Source organism: Urtica dioica, chromosome 10 (assembly GCF_054948205.1).
Source record: "Urtica dioica subsp. dioica isolate 48M chromosome 10, U.dioica_male_clone48M_v1_H2, whole genome shotgun sequence".
NCBI classification, from domain to species: Eukaryota; Viridiplantae; Streptophyta; class Magnoliopsida; order Rosales; family Urticaceae; genus Urtica; species Urtica dioica.
The window spans coordinates 325021-341822 of NC_142765.1; the positions used below are offsets into that span (position 1 = coordinate 325021).

General features: G+C 40.1%; 3 protein-coding genes across 4 annotated transcripts; all 3 read right to left on the bottom strand.

Annotated features, from left to right (window-relative positions):
- Positions 1-323: 323 nt before the first annotated feature.
- On the bottom strand, positions 324-2573 carry LOC149382785 (phenylacetaldehyde reductase-like). Its single transcript, XM_089629638.1, has 6 exons — positions 2371-2573; positions 2084-2253; positions 1361-1552; positions 1105-1267; positions 826-1015; positions 324-601 (listed from the first exon to the last, which is right to left on the bottom strand). Exons 1-6 carry the CDS (start codon positions 2495-2497, stop codon positions 457-459), a joined length of 987 nt encoding a protein of 328 aa, XP_089485764.1. The 5' UTR covers positions 2498-2573; the 3' UTR covers positions 324-456.
- A 2152-nt stretch (positions 2574-4725) lies between these two features.
- LOC149382786 (phenylacetaldehyde reductase-like) lies at positions 4726-6724 on the bottom strand. Of its 2 annotated transcripts, XM_089629634.1 has the most exons (6): positions 6417-6705; positions 6072-6241; positions 5810-6001; positions 5529-5691; positions 5249-5438; positions 4726-5013 (listed from the first exon to the last, which is right to left on the bottom strand). In XM_089629634.1, exons 1-6 carry the CDS (start codon positions 6538-6540, stop codon positions 4869-4871), a joined length of 984 nt encoding a protein of 327 aa, XP_089485760.1. In that variant the 5' UTR covers positions 6541-6705; the 3' UTR covers positions 4726-4868. The 2 variants fall into 2 exon arrangements, with proteins under 2 accessions (XP_089485760.1, XP_089485759.1); XM_089629633.1 differs by having other exon boundaries at positions 5249-5691; positions 6417-6724.
- Positions 6725-8677: 1953 nt separating this feature from the next.
- On the bottom strand, positions 8678-9973 carry LOC149382787 (uncharacterized). The gene is made up of 2 exons (XM_089628824.1): positions 9706-9973; positions 8678-9615 (listed from the first exon to the last, which is right to left on the bottom strand). The coding sequence occupies exons 1-2, from the start codon at positions 9971-9973 to the stop codon at positions 8678-8680; spliced, it is 1206 nt and encodes a 401-aa protein (XP_089484950.1).
- Between the last annotated feature and the right edge of the window lie 6829 nt (positions 9974-16802).

Genomic DNA, 16802 nt, shown 5'->3' on the forward strand with positions numbered 1-16802 from the left:
ATCTCTCCTCGTGTTTCCGAAGCTAAATAATAAATAAATAAACACAATTAAGTCCAATGAACTTATATTGAGATGAGTGTCTAGCTAAAACTTGTAACTTTTCAAGAGCCACAGAATTAGGAACAAACTATTTGCCATAAACCCCTAGGTCGATGAGAATTTCTTAATCGTTTAAGATATTTTCTCTATCACCATATCTCTTATTTATCAGTTGATGTATCTTCTTGAGCAACTATGACTTATCATTTAGGTGCACACACATAGGCTTCTAGACACCTTGTCCATTAGTTGAACTATAATCTTAATGTATAATTGTAAAAGTACTTATTTTGCTAGAACATCAAGACGGTTATTTTGAAAACTATTCATCATCTTCAAAATGCACGAAAACGTCTAATAGTGATTATTTTTATGAACATTTTCTTTCCTACTACATAGGTGGCTCAACAACGTAACTTAGAGGCCAAGAAATCCTTTCTCTTTCAGGCTTTCAACGGTGTCCCTCAAAGTCATTTCAATTGGAGTGTAAGTGATTCCCAAGCTCTTTGCCTTCTCCTGCGATACTCTATACACCGGAGCAAGAGGTTTATCGTCTTCACATCTGCAAAGAAAGTGCGGAATTTCGAAGAAATGAGTCGTAAAATTAATTTTGAGTAACTTTAATAATATATATCGTTGACGTCGAGGATCGATCTCACATAAGAAGATAAATGAACTTTAAAAAGCTTTCATTGTGATGAGTTACGTATCTCACCTCCAATTAAATTTAAAGATGTAATCTTGTGATCATACTTAACCTATGATTGAGGAAAAAACCTCACTTACTTTTGGGGAACACTCAAATCAGGAAAGAGTTTTCGTAAAATTGTCGCGATGTCAGCATAATGATTGATGTGGCTGACTAAACAATATCTTCCATCGGCCGAAGGAATTTCGAATCCAAGAATATGTGCCAATGCAACGTCTCTTACGTCCACACTATTGTAAGGTAAATTTGGGTATGCACTTTTGGTTCCTGCATAGGAAAAATGGTTAGTTAAAAGTACATATAAGAGTTTAATTGATAGTCTTACTATGAGTTTTTTTTTTTTTTTTTTTTTATACCATTTACAAGATTTAGAATCATCTCGACAGTCAGGTTAAGAGTTGGCTGTAATAGAGGGCCTATTACAAAGCTAGGGTTTATGGTGATCAAGTTGATTCCGTTATCTTTCGCAAACTTCATAGCCGCATCTTCCGCTAAGATCTTCGAAACAACGTACCAATTCTGCATGATCACAAAAAAAGGAATTAGTTGCTATTAGTGTTCTAAATCGTAAAGTAAAATCGACGGAATGTAATTTATGTACATAATAAACACCTTCGTCTCTTTGTTGAAATCAAGATCGGAAAACCAAGTCTCGTCTACTACTATTTCAGGGGACAAAGGTCTCTTGTTGAATGAGACCGTAGCCATGGAAGACGTTAAGACGACTCTCTTTATCAAAGGATTCTTCGCGACCGACTTGAGAACGTTAAGCGTTCCTTTCAGAGCCGGGTCTATCAACTCCGTCTGAAATATTAGCAATCAAAATCATTAAGACAATTATCCCTCATTGATTTTTCAAGCTTGCAGTATAAGGGTCTCTATGAAACCTGAAAATGTGAGGGAAAGTTTGAAGGAAATGAAATGTAAGGTAAAATAAGAGAGAAAATCTTAAGTACATGTATGTTGTGTTTCAAAGTCACAAAAAATACAAGGGAAGAGAATGGAATAGTGACAAAAGAGACATAACCGCAGGCTTTACATACAGAAATTCGGAGGAACTTCATTTTCCTTCTGATTTTTAGTTATCCATTGATTATCAAATCTCTTAGCTATCCATTTTCTCTCCTGATTTTATTTTCACTCCATCCAGTCAACACAAAATAGAAAATATTATATTTTTCCTATTTTCTTGATTTCAAACACAGGGTAAGAGAAAAACAGATGCACATGAAAACTATGAAACACCAAACTCTCAAAAATGAAAATGATTTCAAGCATGCAAATATGAGAGAAAACAGAAATGGACATTGTGCAAATCAATCTACCGAGCCAAACCTGTGGGTCAGCGACTGAGACCTGAACCGGCGAGGCGGTGTGAAAAACGCCTTGACAGCCATTAACAACAGAGTCAAAAGAGCCTTCTTCCAATAAGTCAGCTTTGAACAATTGAAGCCTCTCTTTAGCTCCTTCGAGTGACATTAAGTGTTCTGTTTTCTTCGGATCATCTGTTTTAGATTATTGTCCACAAATTCTTTTAGATTAGACTACGAGTGCCACATTATATATTTCTTGAACAATCACAACAAATAAAATATACCAATACATATATATATATATATTACTTGGGTCACGAACAGAGGCTTTGACTGTGTAGCCACGTTGAAGCAAGAGCTTGACGATCCATGAAGCAATATAGCCTGAACCACCAGTCACACACACCACTCTCTCTCCTTCTTCGCAGCTCATCATCTTCTTCAAAGACTAATTTTTTTTTAAGGTCTCTTATCTTCTTCAAACACTATAGCTCTGTGTTTTATGGTAATACTACGTGTATATGTTCAAGCCACGTGAGTCTTTGTTTGTTCTTAAAAGGCGTTACCTTTGATGGATTATATTTGTCGTTTAGATTTCACCACTGAATGTTTATCTATTACAAACCACTCATAAATAAATAAAGTTATTCTCTTTTACCTCGTACAGCAAAAAAAAATTGAGCTATTTTATTGATAGGAGAACTGTGATGTCACTGATGACGATTGTCATATGGAATTCAGTGGCTCATAAGTTCATGCTTAAAAATAGGTGCACGCCGCGGATCACAGTTAATGAATAAATGAATTTGTTTTAAATCAAATTTATCAATAATAATAATAATTCATATCATGATATTAATGAGCAATCAAATACAGTGATTTTTTTTTTAAATTTAATGAATTTATGTTGATTATTGCAAAAAAAAAAAAAAAAGAAAGGAGAATAAGTAAATATTAAGAATTAATGACATTTTTGGCCCCTCGTCTTTGACCTCTTTAACACCTTGGTCCCTAATTAAAAAAACTTGCAGTCTTGACCCATTATGATAGTCATTTTTTCACTCTCAGTCCTTCTGTTAAAAAAACCGTCAAAACAGATGAAAAATGGATCATGTGCGCATCACGTGCCTTTTAATTGAGGACAAAATCGTAATTTAATAATAAATTAAAAAACAAATCATATTACAATTAAAATTAATAAAATAAATACAAATAAAAATAAGAATTCTAAAAATAAAAACAAATATCTTCTTCTCTCTCTCTCTCTATCTTTCCTGGGCAAGAAGAAGAAAAAAAGAAGCTTGGCGAAGGAAAACCGAGACGCATACTTTCCGAAGGGAAGGGAAATTCACGGAGCTGAGCTGATCTGAGGCTGATCAAGGTATTTCAGTTTCGTTTTCTTTAGTTCCGATGCACGATCAGAGAAATTTTAATTTTAGTTGCTTGGATTTTGATTTCGCAAGGTTCAACTATGGCGTCTGTGTTTCTATACCACGTGGTGGGCGATTTGACGGTGGGGAAGCCGGAGATGGTGGAGTTTTACGCGAACGAGACCGTCGAATCGGTGATTCGCGCGATCGGAGAGTCGACGGAGGGAGGGATAGCGGTGTAGAAGAAGAGATCGACGGTGGTCGGGGCGATTGAGAACGCGGAAATGAAGCAACGAACAAAAATGACGAGACATTTGAGGGATGATTGAATTCAAAGAAAAAACAGAGTAAAAAGACTACAATGCAAAGAAAAACGAATTACCTGTAGAAGGTTTTGGTTGAGGAGATTGTAATTTGGACCTCGCATCTCGGTGACTCCATAGCTGCGGGGCTTCTCAGGTCGGTCCTCGTCCTCGTCGAACTTCTTCCAGCTGTAACCCGACATTTTGAGACCGACCTTGGCAATGAAGTTTCTTCTTTGCTGATGAGAGGTTTGTGAGTTTTGGTCTGGAAATTACTGATTCCCTCGTATTATCGTTGTACCTGGAGCTTGATCGAAGTTTGAAGCATCTTCTAGAATCCCTCAATTTTGTTTTGTCTTTTTTGAATTACTTCAGAAACATGTGCGAGGGTGAGAAATTGGATACTGGGTTTGTGGAAACAGACAAGGAATTTTTAGAAATGTTGAACTGTGGTGAGGATAGCAACGGAGGAGGAGGACTGATATTTCGCGATTCGTCTTGGGATTTCACTTTGAGAGAGCACAGAGAGACGAACAAGACGAAGGATTTGGAGATCCTGGTCGATAATGGCGGTTCTACGATGAGGGCTAGTTTGAAGAAGGCCAAGCGAAAGTCCATGAGCGAAGAACCCGACGTTTACATGGAGAGCAAGAACGAGGATTTTGAACCACCGCTCGCTGTCGGCGGCGACAGAGCCGAGGATAAGGATTTCGAACCACCGCTCGCTGTCGAAGAGGATACTGTGATGGTTTATTTTTTATTTTATTAATTTTAATTGTAATATGATTTGTTTTTTAATTTATTATTAAATTACGATTTTGTCCTCATTTAAAAAGCACATGATAAGCACATGATACATTTTTCATCTGTTTTGACGGTTTTTTAACAGAAGGACTGAAAATGAAAAAAATGACTATCATAAAGGATTGATAAAGCAGTTTTTTTCGTTAGGGGTGTAACTTTTAAAGTGGTCAAAGATGAGGGACTAAAAATGTCATTAATTCAAATATTAATTATTGAAATCATTCATGAACATGTTCAAAATGTACCGAAGTGTCTTCGATATGGCTAGATTTATTCGGGAAATCCTTTATCACTTTATCTGCTACAAATATAACTGGCTCAACAACGTTACTTAGACGCCAAGAAATCCTTTCTCTTTCAGGCTTTCAACGGTGTCCCTCAAAGTCATTTCAATTGGAGTGTAAGTGATTCCCAAGCTCTTTGCCTTCTCCGGCGACACTCTATACACCAAAGCAAGAGGTTTCTCGTCTTCACATCTGCAAAAATAAATAAAAAAAATAAGAAAAAAGTGTCGAAATTCCAAAAATCGAGTATCCATTTTCATCAACTTAATCGATATATTTCGTCTAGGATATCACATAAGAATATAAATGGACACAACAAAGTCTTACCATGTCTTGAGTTACTTATCTCATCTCTAGTGGTTATAAGATGTAATCTCATGTTACTTTACTTATATTATGATAATAATAAAAAAAACACTTTACTTACTTTTGGGGAACACTCAAATCGGGATAAAGTTTTCGTAAAATTGTCACGATATCTGCATAATGATTGACGTGGCCGACCAAACAGTGTCTTCCATGGGCCGAAGGAATTTCGAATCCAAGAATATGTGCCAACGCAACGTCTCTTACGTCCACACTTCTGTAAGATAAATTTGGATACGCAGTTTTCGTTCCTGCTCCGAAAAAACGGTAAATTAGAAAACATGTACATTGAAGCTGTATTGATCGGCTAATTACGAGTTGATGAAGTTTTTTATGTTTACCGTTTACAAGATTCAAGATCATCTCAACGGTCAAATTCAGAGTTGGTTGTAACAAAGGGCCGATTACGAAGCCAGGGTTCATAGTGATCAAGTCAATTCCATTTTCTTTCGCAAATTTCATGGCCGCCTCTTCGGCTAAGATCTTCGAAACCACATACCAATTCTGTGTGATATCATAAAATAAGAAGAAAAATATATCAATAAAGCTATTGATGAAATGCTTTTATGAAGTAATTAAGCAAGTACCAAATCAAGTTAAAACTTTGGGGTCACATAAATACCTTAATCTCCTCGCAATAATCAAGATCGGAAAACCAAGTCTCGTCCATGACTGTTTCGGGGGACAAAGGTCTTTTGTTGAACGAGACCGTAGCCATGGAAGACGTTAAGACCACTCTCTTTATCGATGGATTCTTCGCGACCGACTTGAGAACGTTAAGCGTTCCTTTCAGCGCCGGGTCTATCAACTCTCCCTGAAATATTATCAGTAATGATTTCAAGCACACAAATAGAAGAGAAAACAGAAATGGATATAGTCCAAACCTGTGGGTCTTCGACAGAGAAAATAACCGGCGAGGCTGTGTGAAAAACGCCTTGGCAGCCATGAACGAGAGAGTCAAAAGAGCCTTCTTCCAATAAGTCAGCTTTAAACAAATGAAGCCTCTCTTTAGCTCCTTCAAGTGACATCAAGTGTTCTGTTTTCTTCGGATCATCTGTTTTAAATTATTGTCCACACTCTCTTTTGGATTAGACTACGAGTTTAAATAAACAATGTACAACCAAATAATGCCCAAAATCTTAAAATCATTTTCACAGCCACATAAGAAATTTCTTGAACAATCACAAAAAATTAATAAAATATAAAAAATAAAAAAAATAAAAATTTACTTGGGTCACGAACAGAGGCTTTGACGGTGTAACCACGTTGAAGCAAGAGTTTGACAATCCATGAAGCAATATAGCCTGAAGCTCCGGTGACACACACAACTTTCTCTCTTTCTTCACAGCTCATCTCTCTTCTTCTTCTTCTTTTTCAGAGACTAAAATAACCCTCTGTGCTTTTGGGGTGATACTTTCGTGTATATTATATATTACGATCCTCGTTTTTTTTTTCGGTAATGTTAGGTCGCTTTTTTGTTTCTGGACCACTATTAATACAATAATGAAAATTATGTATCTTTTTGTGTGTTAAATAGTGGTGCACTGTACACAACGTTTATAGCAGAAAAGGAAATTGATTATAGCTAAAAATGTTACCGATATTCCTTCACCTCCTATCATTTCTCTTTTCTTTATATATCATTTTCTCTTGTACCTCTTTCTCTTTTTCCTTTTCTTCTGCGGTCACTGATGACGATATCACATATATCAAGGATCGCCTTACCGTTACCGTTACCGTACCGGGGCCCCAATTTTAGGGGGATACCGCTTACCGGAGAGGAAACCGAGGGGGATTCAGGAAAAAAAAAGGAAACCGATACCGGTAGGAACCCGTTTACCGGTAGGAACCCGGCAAAAAATGTAGGAACCCGAGGGGGATTCAGACAAATATTTTACAATAATAAAAATAGTTTTCATACTTCATACTTCATACTTCAAACAAAGGTTCATACCAAACATAAACTGAGTTCTTAAACATAAAATACCATAAGTAGAGTATAAAATTATTACAACACGTACGATAAAACACACTAATTATAAGTGGAGTGCCTCGGGGGTTGAAATCTGCGCCGCCTAGATCTGCGACGTGGTTGATCATCCACCATCATGTTATACTGGTACCACGTCATGGAACTAGAATATGTGTTGAACCACGTACGAAAGTGATAATCGTAGGTCTCCTGACTAAGACTAATAGGACGCGAGTACGGAGGACAACCGTCCTCCCAACGTGTGAAAGGGGTTTGACCGTACCCATTGTAGGACTCATGTGTGTCTTCCACTGCGATCACGGGTATTACGGGGACGGGGACAGGGACAGGGACGGGGACATAAGTGTAGGATGAGTAAGATTGATTCTCGTAAGGGTCGTATGACGTCGGGAACTGTGGATAACCAATCTCGGAGCCGTCGGGTGTAATAGAGAACCCTCCAAATTCTGAAGTCAATATATCTATTTCATTACTACCCGACATAGAGATCGCATCGTTCATACCTCTTTGGTTTCCGCCTTGATTTCCGCCACTTTCCGGAGCAAAAAAGAACGGGTTGAATGGCTCATCCCCGTGTTGAGACCCGCCGCCCTGATAATGAGACCCGCCGCCTTGGTATTGAGACCCGCCGCCCTGGTATTGAGATCCTCTGGCCCTGGATTGCTCCCCGCCCGTGTATTGAAACCCGTCGCCCCCGTGTGATGGTGACCCGCTACCCCCTGAATCATGACCACGGGTATCAATTCCGACCTCTTCACTCAAAACTTGTTCGACGTGTATTCCTTCTGTCCGAGCATGAGATTCCGCCAAAGGATCGGGCAAGTTGTCAGCACCATCCATGTGGACCGGATCGATCCAACGGTAAAGCTCATCGTCGCCATTATTATCCGCGCCTGACCTATCGAAAGCCCTTTCAATGATATCAAGAGGATCGAGAGGTTCCATTTCGTCCGCATACCTTGCTCTTTTGTCTCTCACGCTCAACTTCATGTTGTAGCTTGCAAAGACAAGCTTGTCGAGCGTTGAGTACGCCAAACGGTTTCTTTGCTTCGTGTGAATCAAAGCAAACGTACTCCAGTTCCTCTCACAAGCAGATGAGGACGCCGTTTGCGATAGGATTCGCCTTGCCAACTTCTGCAGCGTAGGTGTATGATTCCCATATAGTTCCCACCACGTAGCTGCACTCAATACGAATGTAGTTAAGAAGTGAACAAAACTTTAATAACATCTTCATGAGATTGTACCTGCATTCACGGTGCCCCTCGTAGTCATTGCACTTTTCTGGGCGAAGTCACCTCGCATGTCTCGAAATGACAACAACTCACTTGCCAACATCGATGAATCTTCGTCGGGGTGTAGAGCGTCGAACACTTTGGTCACCGAGGCCATATGGGTACTCTCCTTATGGATTTCCCTGTTGTACTGCAAGTTTGGATTAAGGAAAAAAGCTGCACATAATTTAAAATAATGTTAGGGTCATAATAGACTTAATATAATTTAAAAAAATACAGTACCTGCTTCATGTAACGGGTGGCCTAATTGGTTGCTCCACCTATTGTCGATGATGTCTACGACCCACTGACGCCCATGAAGTGATTCCAACCGCTTTCGCATCTCAGTGAAAACATAGTACAACAACCCCATGGTGGGATGCACCTCTGAGTCCACTAGTCGTAAACACGTGTACATGGGCTCGAATATGGCGCACACGTCGTCGACACCTTGCCAAAAACGGGCTTGTAAAACGTTTTCGGCAACCCATTTCCCTTCTCGTGAGGACGACAACTTCAAATCATCCCACCATTGAGACGTGAAGAGGTTCCGGAGAGGTGATCTTTTGGCTCGGAGACTTCTGAGAGCCAAGTAGTTGGTCGCGAATCTTGTCGCCCCGGGTCTCACAATTTCACCCGGACTAGTCTCTCGTAGCTTGGACAAAACGGAGCCGTGGTTGTAGATGAATTTGGTCGTCTGTCGAGCAGCTTTCACCACGTTGTCGATACTTGGCCTCTTCCCAATATCTTCGAACATAAGGTCTAGGCAATGTGCGGCGCAAGGGGTCCAGTACAAGTTGTACTTCTTCGTCAGCTTCTTCCCCGCAGACTTGTAGTTGGACCCGTTATCGGTGACGACCTGTACCACGTTCTCTGGTCCTACTTGATCAATCACCTCAGAGAGTATCCCGAATAGGTACTCCGCACTTTTGATCTTGTCGGACGCGTCAATTGACTTCAAGAAGACGGCGGACCCACCACAATAAACCATAATATTTATTATGCTTAATCTCGTGGGTCCCGTCCATCCATCGGCCATGATAGTGCATCCGTACGTCTGCCACTTGACCTTTTGTTCTTCGACATACGCTCGCATGTCTCGTACCTCTTCGTCGAGTATCCACCCGTGAATGTCTTTCGGGCTGGGCAGCGGGACATTCGGTCCTACAGGTAAATAATATCAATATATCAACATCACATACAAAAGATTGCAATTTATATTTGTAAAATCGATATAAAAAGTTTTTTACTTACCGACTTCACCGGAAACATGAATCATGTTCATGAAGTGATGGTCAACTGTCTTGTTTGCGGCAACTTGCGAGTGAATGAAAAATCGGCCAATGGCTTTGGCCAATCTGTTCTTGATGCCGGGTTGCGCTTCATCAACCCTTCTTTGTCGCGCACTATCGCTCCGGTACAATGACGGTGCGGTCGTTGGAGGAGTTCCTGATGATCCGCCGGGACCTTCACGTTCCTTCCGCCATTGTTCGGCAGCTTGTGCCTCTCGTGACCTCTTCATTACGCGACGAAGTTCCTGCTCTTCGTCTACGTCTTCGTCAGAGTCTCGACTCCCCCCTAGACTTTTTCGGAGGTCTGCTCGTATCGACTCACCCAGAGTCTTACGTTGCTTTTTCTTTAGAACGTTCCCGTGGAGTAAATTTTGCATTTCCAATTTTACTTCAGGAGGAACTTTGTCGCAAAACTTAACGCTTTTTGCCTTGTCCACGTTCGCCAAGTGGTTCTTCACACGTGTGATTCCACCACCTCCAATGATGTGCCCGCAAAACTTGCATTTGTATGCACGTGCTCGTCCTTCGATGGGGTCGCAATACTTGTATGTCGGGTCGGACGCCATACCTCAAATTAACTTTACACTAATCATAAATTCATAATCATATAACAAAAATCAACATAATAACCACCACAATAATCATCTACATAACCATAACAATAATCATCAAATTAATTGTAATCAACACTATTATTTCAACTTCATCATGCCAATAATCACTAATTTCAACTTCATCATGACAATAATCACAATAATCAACAATTCATAACTAAAAATTGAAAAAAATTCCCAAAAGTTGAAGAACTCGGGTGGTACCTCTCGGTTCCGCGGGATTTGGACAAAATCGGCCTCTCCAGGACGGGATCCGGCGGGACGAAGGACGGACTTGAAGGGTTCCACGGGATTTGGCCGGGATTTGAGCAAAACACGAAGAGAGTCGACGGGATCCGGTCGGGACGGGACGCGCAATTTTGTTCCTCGGGAGATAAGGGTTTCGCGAATTTGGGGCAAATTATTTATAACCAAAACGAGACCCGGTCTGGGGGGATCCGTCCGGTTTACCCGGGATTCGACCGGGTTTGGTTCACGGGACCGGTTTATGTGCGTTCCGTCCCGGTCCCCACCGGTTCAGGGGATCCCGTCCGGAACCCGTACGGAACCCGCGGGATTGCTAACCTTGACATATATAGGTCGAGCCAGAAATTTAATAATAAGAAATCATTGTAAACTTATAGGGTGTTTGTATTGGGATTTACTCTTGTATATGACGACGTGTCGTTTGTTAGTGTTGTCGCACTTAGTCTTTATTTTGACTTTGTATACGTGTCTGTTGATTATTGGTAGATGAGTTAGTTTAGTTTGTTTTTACTGTTTTGATCTCGCTTATATACGAATCAATTCAGAAACAGAGTTCTTTGATCAATGAGAATTATTCTTTTCAGTTCTTTCTCGTTCTCTCTCTCTCTATCTCCAAACCCTAGTTTCGCCATTATCGTTCTTCGTAGCTCGGACTTAATATGGTATCAGAGCACAAATCCCCTCAGTTCCGATCCTAGCTACGCATCTCTCTCCATTCTCGGTCGCACGCCTCACTGAAGATCATCTCCAATGGATCCTAAGATTGAAGCAACACCGACTGGAGATTTCTCCAATAAGGCGATCTCTCAACGATCGATCGAAGATGATCTTCTCGATCCTTACTACCTTCATCACTCCGACACTACTAGTTCGATCCTCGTATCGCAAGCTCTCACTGGAGATAACTACATCTCCTGGAGTAGATCCATGAAGATAGCGCTGGATGTGAAGAACAAGCTCGGATTCATCGACGGAACGCTTCCAAGACCTTCGCCAGAGGAAGTGAAGTCTCACCGCCAATGGAATCGCAACAACAAGATTGTGCTTTCTTGGATCCTTAATTGCGTTTCTAAAGAGATCTCATCGAGTTTGATGTTCACAGAAACCGCCATGGAAGTCTGGAAAGATCTTGAAGAGAGGTTTTCTCAAAGCAATGCTCCAAGAATCTTTGAATTACGCCGAGAATTTGCGCATTGCATTCAAGATCAGAAATCTGTTGGCCTCTACTACACCAAACTCAAGGCAATTTGGGAAGAGTTAAGCAATTTCAGACCATGCTGCAAATGTGAATGCAAGTGTGGTGGAGCTAAGGAACTGGCAGCCTTCCTTCACTCAGAATATGTGATGCAGTTTCTGATGGGGCTCAATGAGAACTTCGCTCAAGCCAAAGGTCAAGTGCTGCTGATGGATCCAGTACCTCCAATCAACAGGGTCTTTGCACTGATCACTCAAGAAGAGAAGCAGAAATCAGTTCAGAATGACATGATTGGGAATGTGGATCAATCAAGCACAATGGCTCTAAGCGCTGTTCAAGATCAGAAGAGGGCAAACAACAGGAAGGAGAGGCCTACCTGCACTCACTGCAAGATGGTTGGCCACACGGCGGACAAGTGCTACAAGTTGCACGGTTATCCACCAGGTTACAAGCCAAAGGTTAGAGGACAAGCGAATGCATCTGAAGGTGTGGTTGAGGAGACTGGCAACAAGAATGAGGCACTGAATGTCATGGAGAATTTCACGACTGATCAATGCCATCAACTCATCAGTCTTCTGTCAAATCGAATCACCACCTCAGCAGCTCCTCAAACCAGAACTGGTGAAGTCAACATGACATCCTATACCACAGGTTCTTTATGTTATAGTTGTTCTGATATTCCGTCAAACAAATATAATAGAATGTGGATTCTTGATACTGGTGCAACTAAGCACATATGTTCTGATCATTCTTTGTTCTTGAGTCTTAAGCCTTTACAGAATTCAAAAGTTACCCTGCCAGACCACACATCTATCCCAGTGCATTTTTTTGGTGATATTAGAGTCAACAACAGTCTTATTCTGAGAGATGTTCTTCTTGTTCCTAGCTTCAAGTTTAATCTCATTTCTATCAGTACCTTAACACGCAAGACAAATCTGGTTATTTCTTTCACTGATCATGGTTTTACCATACAGGATACATTTCACAAGAAGATGATTGGCAGGGGTAAAATTCACCAAGACCTCTATGTCCTCACTGATCAAGATGAATCCATTGCTCACATCAACAAAGTGGCTGATCATGTGTGGCATAGACGTCTAGGTCACCCTTCTCATAAATGTCTTGACGTTTTGAAATCTGATCTTGATTTTACTGTTAGTAGTAGAGATGTTCCTTGTTATGTTTGTCCTCAAGCCAAGCAAAAAAGGCTTCCTTTCCTTTCTCAGAATAAACATAGTGACACTGCTTTTGATTTGATACATTGTGATGTATGGGGACCCTATTCAGTGAGTTCTAGAACAGGTCATCGTTTCTTCTTAACTCTTGTTGATGACTGTACAAGGTTCTGCTGGATTTACCTAATGAGAAGCAAAGCAGATGTTCACCATATTTTGCCTCGTTTTTGTGCGTTAATACATAATCTTTTCTCTGTCAAGATTAAGCATTTCAGGTCTGATAATGCCAAGGAATTAGTATTTGCAGATTACTTCTCTAAGCAGGGCATTTTTCATCAGTTCTCATGTGTTGAAGCACCACAACAGAACTCGGTGGTTGAGAGAAAGCACCAGCATATCCTTAATGTTTCTCGTGCATTATTTTTTCAATCACAACTGCCTATTATCTATTGGTCAGATTGTGTTCTTACTTCTGTTTATCTCATAAACAGAACCCCTACACCTGTTCTCAATAACAAGACTCCTTTTGAGCTGTTATATAAGGAAAAGGTTGATTATGAGACCATGAGAGTTTTTGGTTGTTTGGCCTTTGCATCAACTTTGAAAAATCATAGAACTAAGTTTGCCCCTAGAGCAAAGGAATGTGTTTTCCTAGGCTATCCTCCTGATTATAAAGGGTATAGGTTGCTTGATGTCAAGACTAGAGATGTTTTCATTTCCATGGATGTAGTATTCCATGAAAATGTTTTTCCTTTTCATAGAATCTCTGATAATTTGAATCATATAGATCCTTTTCCTGGTCTAGTTCTGCCTACAAGTACTGCTCTTGAAGATCCTGTTTCAGACCATACTCATGATATCAATCATGAGTATGACAAGGTTGCTGTTCCAGATCATGGAGACAACAATGACAACCATGAGATCAATGATATTCCTGGTCCCTATGATGATGATGAGGACATTGGAGAACAATACAATGGAATGAATGATGGTTTGACAATTACACAATCAGACCAAGCTCCTGCTGATTGTGAGAGTCAACATGTTCAACCTGAGTCTACTATGAGACCACAAAGAATTAAGACAGCCCCCAGTTACCTAAAGGACTATCATTGTGGGTTGATAGTGGACAAACCAGGTTGTTTTCCTACAACTAAGCATCATCTGTCTCAGGTTCTCAACTATGATCAACTATCTCCTTCATACTTGGCTGTTTGCTTGTCAATTTCAGATCAACCAGAACCAAAGTACTATCATCAAGCAGTTCCCCATGAGCATTGGAGAGCAGCTATGAATGAGGAATTGCAAGCTATGAAGGAGAACAAGACATGGAGCATAGTACAGCTGCCACCTGATAAGAAACCAATTGGATGTCGTTGGGTTTATACCAACAAATTCAATTCCGATGGATCTCTTGCAAGACACAAGGCAAGGTTGGTGGCCAAGGGATACAACCAGAAGGCAGGAGTGGACTTCATCAACACTTTCTCTCCAGTGGCTAAACTGGTCACAGTAAAGCTGTTGATAGCCTTGGCAGCATCTCAGAAATGGCATCTTACACAGTTGGATATAAACAATGCATTTCTCAATGGAGATTTACATGAAGAAGTTTATATGGAGCTGCCTCTAGGATATCATCCTCAGGGGGAGTTTAGTGAGGATCTCACAGGGAAAAGGCTGGTGTGCAAGCTACATAAGTCTATCTACGGATTGAAGCAAGCCTCAAGGCAGTGGAATTTGAAGTTTACAGAGTCAATAGTCTCAGCTGGGTTCTCACAATCAAAGTCAGATTACTCCTTGTTTACTAAGGGAGTTGGTCAAACCTTTGTTGCCTTACTACTATACGTGGATGACATAATCCTAGCAGGTCCTAATATGGACGCTATAGAAGAGGTTAAAGAGTATCTGGCAGCTGCTTTCAAGCTGAAAGATTTGGGACAACTCAGATTTTTCCTGGGATTGGAAATTGCTAGGTCTTCAACAGGAATAGTGCTGAATCAAAGGCAATATGCTCTTCAGCTATTGGAAGATTATGGTTTCCTGGAGTCAAAGCCAGTCCATACTCCAATGGTTCCTAGGCAAGCGTTGACCTCGAGTAATGGAGTTGTTCTAGCTGATACAAAACACTACAGGAGTCTGGTGGGAAGGCTTTTGTATCTAACCATTACAAGACCAGACATTTCCTTTGCAGTACATGTTCTGAGTCAGTTTCTCCATTCTCCAACTGATCTCCATCTCAAGGCTGCTCATCACTTGCTCAGATATATAAAGTCAAGTCCTGGCCTTGGATTATTCTTTCCAGAAAATTCTTCTACACAAATTAGAGGATTTGTGGATGCTGATTGGGGAAATTGTGAAGACACGAGACGGTCTGTTACTGGATTTTGTGTGTTCATCGGAGAATCTCTAGTCTCTTGGAAGTCAAAGAAGCAGTCGACTGTGTCAAGGTCTTCAGCGGAAGCAGAATACAGGGCTATGGGATCAGCGGCTAGTGAAATAACTTGGTTGCATCAGTTATTGAAAGATTTCAAGGTTGTTCCTTCATCAGCTTCGGTTCTCTACTGTGATAACCAAGCGGCAATTCATATTGCTACTAATCCCTCATTCCATGAACGGACAAAGCATTTGGAGATTGATTTGCATTTTGTTCGAGACCTGGTTAATAAGGGAACGTTCAAGCTTTTGCCTATCAGAACACAGCATCAGCTTGCAGATGTGTTCACTAAGCCACTTCCGGCACCGGCGTTGAAGAGTATTTTATCCAAGCTCAGTTTGCAGAACTTATTCGCTTGAGGGGGAGTATTGGGATTTACTCTTGTATATGACGACGTGTCGTTTGTTAGTGTTGTCGCACTTAGTCTTTATTTTGACTTTGTATACGTGTCTGTTGATTATTGGTAGATGAGTTAGTTTAGTTTGTTTTTACTGTTTTGATCTCGCTTATATACGAATCAATTCAGAAACAGAGTTCTTTGATCAATGAGAATTATTCTTTTCAGTTCTTTCTCGTTCTCTCTCTCTCTATCTCCAAACCCTAGTTTCGCCATTATCGTTCTTCGTAGCTCGGACTTAATAGTTTGTAAGCAAAATAATACTATCACATACAAATTACACATAAAATATTGAGAAGGACTTGAAAGAAAAACATAGGGAAACCGGAAACCCATCATTTGAAGAAAAGGTCATAATTTTGAAAAATATTGTGATCTATCTTTTGTTGTCGTTTTTAAGGCATTGTAGTTCTTAAAAGTTGTCGTTTCTATACATAGTGTTGTTTCTTTAGCTCTGTAAAAGCTGACTTCAGTTCATCTAGGATAATGAATAGCTCTATATTATTAACGTGAAAGAGGACAACAATTGACATAAAGGTTGTCATCACGCACACATTTTTTTTATTTTTGTCGTTTATTATTTGAGTTGGTTGTCGTTTATCTATTGTGGAATCAAAGGCATACGATAGTTTCCATCTCTTTTTTCAGCAGCATCAATATCATGACCATACACACTTGTTAGAATAACTAATAAACTGTTATTGGGTATCTCAATTATTCACAGATAAGACAAAATGATGACTAGGAACATAAAAAGTCGAGCTTATGATAATCAAGTATATTAAAAAAGCGTCTGTTAATATGATTTATTATATGATCATTGATCCTTGAGATAGACTCGTGCCCCAACAAAAGTATAACTTATATTTTGTATTTTTTGATACACATTTGAACCCTAAGTACCATCAACTTCTTATCAAACAATTTAGTTATGATCATATCATGAAAGTGTCAACAATTATCACTCTTTCTCGGGAGAATATTAGGTTTAATAACTG

What these genes read in the sequence shown, in the direction of transcription:
- LOC149382785 (XM_089629638.1), bottom strand. Translation starts at nt 2,497, where the DNA reads ATGATGAGCTGCGAAGAAGGAGAGAGAGTGGTGTGTGTGACTGGTGGT. An exon ending in ATTTCAACAAAGAGACGAAG is followed by an intron (nt 1,268 to 1,360) that starts GTGTTTATTATG and finishes GTGATCATGCAG; the next exon opens with AATTGGTACGTTGTTTCGAA. An exon ending in GATTCTAAATCTTGTAAATG is followed by an intron (nt 1,016 to 1,104) that starts GTATAAAAAAAA and finishes TTTCCTATGCAG; the next exon opens with GAACCAAAAGTGCATACCCA.
- LOC149382786 (XM_089629633.1), bottom strand. Translation starts at nt 6,540, where the DNA reads ATGAGCTGTGAAGAAAGAGAGAAAGTTGTGTGTGTCACCGGAGCTTCA. An exon ending in AGCCTCTGTTCGTGACCCAA is followed by an intron (nt 6,242 to 6,416) that starts GTAAATTTTTAT and finishes AATTTAAAACAG; the next exon opens with ATGATCCGAAGAAAACAGAA. An exon ending in TCTCTGTCGAAGACCCACAG is followed by an intron (nt 6,002 to 6,071) that starts GTTTGGACTATA and finishes ATAATATTTCAG; the next exon opens with GGAGAGTTGATAGACCCGGC.
- LOC149382787 (XM_089628824.1), bottom strand. Translation starts at nt 9,973, where the DNA reads ATGAAGAGGTCACGAGAGGCACAAGCTGCCGAACAATGGCGGAAGGAA. An exon ending in TCATGTTTCCGGTGAAGTCG is followed by an intron (nt 9,616 to 9,705) that starts GTAAGTAAAAAA and finishes ATTTACCTGTAG; the next exon opens with GACCGAATGTCCCGCTGCCC.